The 6,885-nt window shown below is 30.3% G+C and overlaps 1 protein-coding gene across 1 annotated transcript; it reads left to right on the top strand.

Moving 5' to 3' along the window:
- The first annotated feature begins 1,776 nt into the window (after nt 1-1,776).
- Nucleotides 1,777-6,571, top strand: LOC133287229 (triacylglycerol lipase OBL1-like). Its single transcript, XM_061484798.1, has 5 exons — nt 1,777-2,089; nt 4,982-5,172; nt 5,299-5,332; nt 5,466-6,067; nt 6,317-6,571. The coding sequence occupies exons 1-5, from the start codon at nt 1,777-1,779 to the stop codon at nt 6,569-6,571; spliced, it is 1,395 nt and encodes a 464-aa protein (XP_061340782.1).
- Nucleotides 6,572-6,885: the final 314 nt, after the last annotated feature.

Genomic DNA, 6,885 nt, shown 5'->3' with positions numbered 1-6,885 from the left:
ATAAAAATAGAAGAAATGATTGAAGTCATGAAAGTCTCTCTATTGTTTAACGTCATAATAAAAATTTCCGATACTGTTTATTTTTCTTCTTTTTCCCCTTTTAAGTTATATAGGTGTAATTGTTTATCAAAAAAAAAAAAAAAGTTATATAGGTGTGAGCATTTTCATCCATTCATAATTTTTTTTGTCAGAAAATTATAAATTGTTGCCATTCGTTCCTTAGTGAAAACTGCATTTGTGAATTGTGATAAATAACGACACTCCATAAATACATTATATATATAATAAGGGATAAATGTTTTCCATATTATAAAAAATAATTTTATCTTCTACAGACATAAAAGTATGTAGAGCCATGCAAAAAAGAGAGAGAGAAAAAAAAGATCTTACACACTTTTATGTATATGTAGAAGAAAAAAATTATCTCAACTAATCTCATATGATAATAGTAAGTAATTAATGATATCTAGTTAATTATATAAAATTCATAAAAAAATACTAAGTAATTTATACTTTTTTTAATAATGTATTCTTACATTACTAAGAACTTTGTTTACAATATTATGTTAAGAAAGAACTATAAAAGTCACGTTTTATTATATAGATAAGAACAACCCCTCCCTTGTATAAACTGACTCCAAATTTAAAACTTGGATACTTGAATATTCAGTTTAAAGAAAGTTACATGACAACCTAGTGAAGTTATATTTCACATATATGCAATTGTTTTTCTTCCCCTTTCAAATAAGAGCATCAAATAAATGATTTTAACATGTTCTAGGCGTAGGAAACCAGGTTGTAGTTTCCTTCTTACTTTGACTAGCTTGCACATGTTATGTGGGTCTGCGTTTACTCCATTTGTCAATGTCTTAGTTGTAGGAAGATCTTGTACCAACCAAAACTCCATCTCGAGATTCGCAAAAAAAAAAAAATCCATCTTGAGAACATGCTGCAGTTTAGTTCATGTATAGAGTTTAACTTATAGTTTTAGAAGCTTCCCTTATTATTATTATTATTTTTAAAAAAGTTGAATATTTAATCAATGTCCCATCTTGATCAGTGAATGAAAAGTTAGTCGGATCACTAAACCAAGTCTTTTACTCGCACAAATTTACTCTTATCCTTTCTTGGAAAAAAATTATATTACATCATGAGTATCGTAATCCATCAATTGAAATTTTGACATTTAATTTAAAAAAAAATAATATTTTTTTTCTTTTCTCCTTCGTCAGCTTTTCTTTCTTTCTCATTTCTCCGTCCCACTAAATATTATATGCTCCAGGAACACTAAATATGTTCTTCCTTTCTTGTGATTCATCTGGCATTCAATTAAATAAAATAGTGTAATAGATTTAAACTATTCTACCGAAAACAAAAACAAAAAAGAATTTAAAATATTCGGTGACAGCTGTAATAAACCTTTGGGTTAATTGACTAGTCATGTAAAAAAATAAAAAAATAAAAGTGCGTCACGACGGCTCTATATAATTATAAAGACAAATGTTTTTATCAAGTTACATAAAAAAATTTATCTCATATCACATACACGTCGCAATCCGAGCCAATATTTTTTTTTCTTTTATCTTTTCTTTTAATCGTGAGATCCACTTAATTATGTTTCTACATGAGATAATACTATCTCACGTAGCATGAGAAAAACATTGCCCAATTACAAAACCAAGGACATTCTGGTAGAAGTATAACTCAGAAAAAAAGCTTTATAGTTCAGTGACTCCCTCGTCTTTAGTTAGCGTAATTTCTTAGCCCTTGCTAGGAATGGCATCCAATGAAAACAAGGGCTTCCCTAACAGTTATATGTTCTTGAAGCCTGAAGATGCTCGTTTCAGAGATCTCCTTCATGTCTTATATTCTCGTAACTTAGGAAATCGAAAATTTGTGGACAGCCATGAGGGCTCTATGGAGGAAAGCTTCCGCCAAAGATGGCTTATATTTGTCTCTCTCATGGTCCAGAAGATCTTGCTCTTTGTAAAAACGCCACTATCTTTCTTCGGCACTTGCGTTGAGATGTTGGTCAATATGGTTGCACTCAACGGAGGATTCTTCATGATGCTAATTAATCTTCTCACAGGTTAGTTTTCTACCACGTACCATAATTATCTCTCAACTTTTTATCTTATACTTGCTCGTATTAGCAACTTTGCACAGAATTAATTAATACAACTGACGATCGATCTGCTTCTTCAGCACCCACTACTTTATTCAAAAACCCAAAATTTATTAGTCTCTTTTTTTCTATTGTGAAAATTATGTTGAGAATTCTGCGCTGTTGGGTGAAGGGATGTTTCATTACAGGGATTATCATTTCTGCTGCTTTAGTGATAGAATTTTTTTTTCTGGCACCGAAAAAATAAAACAATGAGAAAGAAAGTATAAAAGAATGAGAGAAAAAATAATGATGGCGTTCATTTCTTTCTTTTTATGTCTCGTTGGTAGAAAAAAAAATTTAGCCACGAAGCAGAAATGATAATCCCTTTATTATATATTTTTTTTTATTTTCTTTTTCTTTTTTGGTACAAAGTTTTATTATATCTCTAATACCCTTCACATAAAAAAAAAATTAGGCTTGGAAAAAAATAGAAGGTGGAATAAATCGAGCACTCTGAGTTAAACCCGAATATTGCCTTGAATATTCATAAATTCGTATTTGAACAACTGCTTAATCTATTGGATGAATTTTTATTTATTTTTTATTGATTTTGTTATATCTCTAACAATAATCAATCAAAAGCCACGAGCCTTATTCAAAAGTTGCAGCTCAAGTAATGTCAAATTCTTCTGGAGACGAGTTCAAATCTCATTATGTCGCTTCACTCTTTTTTTTTTTTTATACATTAAAAAATTGAATACATAACCTATTACATAACTACTCACACTCCTTACCACTAAGTTAACCCTAATGGCTTATGTGGCTTTATCTTAATTACAGCATACCCTTCTCAAATTATTCGACTACCTTGCTGGTTTATATATAAGTTTAATGAAATAGGAAGTCTTTCAATTTAATACGCCCACACATATGTGAGTTTAATTTTGAGTTACATGAAATATAATTCTTTTACATTATTTCGTAATTGTGTTAACATTAGTAGTATGTGTTGGGTTAGTATCCCAACAGGTGTCCACAACCGTCAAACTTTTTTATTTTAAAACACAGATAAAATCTATTTTTAAAAAAAGTCTGAATTGATAAGAATAAAGAAATTCGGGTACCTTCATTCAGTACTAAAGACAAACAAATTGAAATTTTCATAAAAGAAAAAGACAAATAAATTAAGGTTATAATTTAATAAATTATAATAGTCATATACATAAATATTAATAATTAATATGGGGAGTATGTAAAAAAATTTATTCTTACACCGGAGTCAAAATTCTCTAGTCAAAATTCTCTCTCCATATAAATGTGATAATTCATTTAAGGTAACTTTGTTTAGAATTTGGTATTTAGTAATTGATAATGTCATTTATTACATCTTAAGGCAATTTGAGTTTTATATATATATATATATATATATATATATATATATATATATATAGGGTCAAGATCGTTGCATCGATGTAAGTTACACTCTCAATTTTAGGCATTAATTCTATTTATATCTAATAACTATGATTTATTAGATATGTGAGCCATTAGATTAAAGCAAATAAGTGATCAATATTTGGTGTAAGACTTTTTATTCTTACACTTGTATAAGAATAACTTATATATATATGGGGAGAGAGATTTTGATTTCGGTATAAGATTAAGAAGTCTTACTCCCCATTTTAGCCGTTGATTTCCGTTTATTTAATGATTATAGATTTTTGAAATCAATAATAATTAATTGTTATAACTCAATAAATTATAACCATTAAATGTACAAAAAAAATTAACGAATAAGATGAAAAGTAAGATTTCTAAGTCTTATACCAGAATCAAAAGATCTTTCTCATATATATATATATATATATATAAAGACTGTCTCAAAATTATAAATATTTAAATTAAATTTACGGAATATTGATTACATTTTAATATTAATCTATCAGTTATATAAATTATTAAATATATTTAAAATAAGTGGTCAACTCATAAGAATTTAAAATATAATTAAATTAATCGTGATTCACGTTGGTGCGTGGACCGTGGTGCCGTCTCGCTGGGGACGGTTATGTGACATGGGGTGGATTCATTGGGCAATCACGATTACCAAGTTTGTCCCTAGTTAGTAACTGTATTAACTATTATAAGTTGTCTATTTCGAACGTGGTGGAAGATAATATAAGTTGTCTTTTTTATTATTATTATTTAAGTTGTTGTAGAATGTGTTGTTATTTTCAAACTACTTTTTCACTCGTTGTTTTAACATAATTCTTCAACCTTAAAGCATTAATCAACGATAGCTAACTTTTGCAACGTATATAATATGGTTGATCCTGCATAACTTATGTAATGATATTCAGATTGTCTTTTAAATATTAATCCTCATTTACTCAAAAGAATAAAAATCATTAGTCAAACATATTCAACAATCATGAACTTTCAACCCCCAAGGGTAGCGCAGCTGAGCTCCCAAGGGATTGCTTGGTGTAGGGATCAAACCATGCTTCAAGCAGTTTCTTGAAAAATCTTTGGGGGCCAGAGATAAGCGAAAAAATCTTCAGTTGGGGGATTAGTCTCGTCCTTTCTCGGGTTGCGAAGCTTAGTGCACCCACTGTTACAATGAGGGGCTAGCCCAAACGGGCCGTACCCCGAGGGCATGGTGCCCGGAGAAGGTTGAACGGGAATACCTCCTGACAATGTACCAAAAAAAAAAAAAAAAAAGCAATCACGAACTTTCTGAACATTGCATTAATTTGTAGTTGAAGTGGAAAACCATAATAACTAAGCAAACTCTCCAATCAATATTAATAAGAAGTATGATTATTCATTTAAAGAGAATTCGTTCGGTATCTAATCACAATATAAACTGAACAGGTCATCTTGTCATCCCGGATCGTGAATCGCCAAAATATTTGTCTTGTATTGGAAATTTGGACCGGCGTGTAAAGTTGAATATCGTCAACCGTGAAGATAGTAAGTACCATGTTTCACTAGCTATGATGGCTTCAAAAGCATCCTATGAAAATGCAGCTTACCTTAAATATACAATCACACATGAATGGAAGGTATACAAATTTATTTATTTTTGTTTTGCACCCTTTTATCTTCTCCTTTTAGTTTAATCAACAAAAAAAATTATGTATCACTAAGTAATCTTGTTTTGAGATATCTATATATGTTCTCTTATACAGATGGAGTTTGTGGGATTTTATGACTGCTGGAACGGTAAGAACTAAAAAGCAAACCCTATCTTATTTATTCATAATTAAAGAGCTTTCTGAATAAGAATAATTAACTAAATGCGAGTTGATTAATTTAGTTTTTAAAGAGCTTTTGCGGTATATGCACATTATTGTAGAATACCAAAGAAGGGCCAACACGGAAGTCTTGGTTTTTTTGGACAAAGATACTTATGTGGTGGCTTTCAGAGGAACGGAACCCTTTGATGCAGACGATTGGTGCACTGATCTTGACATCTCATGGTATGGAATTCCTGGCGTTGGAAAAATGCATGGTGGCTTTATGAAAGCCTTAGGGTTACAGAAGAATGTAGGATGGCCTAAGGAGATTCAAAGAGATGAAAGGCTTCCCCCATTTGCCTACTATGTTATTAGGGACATACTTAAAAAACGTTTGAGTGAAAATGATAAAGCAAAGTTTATACTTACAGGCCATAGTTTGGGTGGAGCACTCGCTATCCTCTTTTCAACGATATTGTTCTTGCATGATGAGACGTTGTTAATCGAGAGGTTACAAGGGATCTACACGTTTGGGCAACCAAGAGTTGGAGATGAAGAATACGCAAGGTACATGAAACAAAAATTGAAGGAAAATTCTATAATGTATTGCAGGTTTGTTTATTGCAATGATATAGTTCCAAGGTTGCCCTATGATGATAAGGACTTATTGTTCAAGCACTTTGGGGTCTGCCTTTTCTTTAATAGGCGCTACGAACTCAGGGTAAGTTTTTATTATTATCAAATTTTATTAACCAAGGGTGAGTGTGTATTTGAATATAATTTTCTCTCTCTTATTCTTATGCCCCACCCACTCTTATGTGATTACAAAATATTAATCCCTTACTAAGCTACCTATGCTTATGAAAAAGTTGCACATCAGAGAAAAATATTTTCTATTAAAGAAGCTTTTATATGAATATGTATATACGTATACTGAAAGTGTTTTGTTTATTATTTAATTTTAATGCAGGTTCTTGAAGAAGAACCGAATAAGAACTATTTCTCGCCATGGTGCGTGATACCCATGACGCTTAATTCTATTTTGGAACTAATGAGGAGCTTTACCATTGCGTACATAAATGGACCTCACTATAGAGAAGGATGGCTTCTCTTTGGTTTCAGGTTGGTTGGTTTAGTACTTCCTGGATTACCTTCTCACGGTCCTCAGGAATATATCAATTCCACTCTTCTTGGAACAATTGAAAGTCACTTTAAAGTCGATTGATGTGTCTGTAATGCGTTAATAAGCTAAGGGCATATTTGTTATCTATGGTATGGTAGAATAAGAACTAATACTATAAGGTCTCATTAAATTATAATATTATTTAGTGTTTGATATAATATTTTATAAATAATGTATTGTATAAGATAATATTATCCGGTGTTTGATAATGTATTGTATAATATTATATATGATAAAAATAAATATATATAACAAAAATATCCTTTAATAAAGAATTTATATAATTCTTCCAAATATATATATATATATATATATATATATATATATGTGAAAAAAGTATTTCTCCAGTTAGTTGA

Source organism: Gastrolobium bilobum, unplaced genomic scaffold (assembly GCF_033153095.1).
Source record: "Gastrolobium bilobum isolate Gb01-03AN ecotype WA unplaced genomic scaffold, APGP_CSIRO_Gbil_v1 utg2810, whole genome shotgun sequence".
NCBI classification, from domain to species: Eukaryota; Viridiplantae; Streptophyta; class Magnoliopsida; order Fabales; family Fabaceae; genus Gastrolobium; species Gastrolobium bilobum.
Note: the sequence above shows the minus strand (reverse complement) of the source record. Positions and strands in the feature narration are given on the sequence as shown.

Bases quoted from the DNA above. Each gene is read 5' to 3' on its own strand.
- LOC133287229 (XM_061484798.1), top strand. From the start codon at position 1,777: ATGGCATCCAATGAAAACAAGGGCTTCCCTAACAGTTATATGTTCTTG. The intron at 5,173-5,298 runs GTATACAAATTT...TCTCTTATACAG, and splicing joins CAATCACACATGAATGGAAG to ATGGAGTTTGTGGGATTTTA. The intron at 6,068-6,316 runs GTAAGTTTTTAT...ATTTTAATGCAG, and splicing joins ATAGGCGCTACGAACTCAGG to GTTCTTGAAGAAGAACCGAA.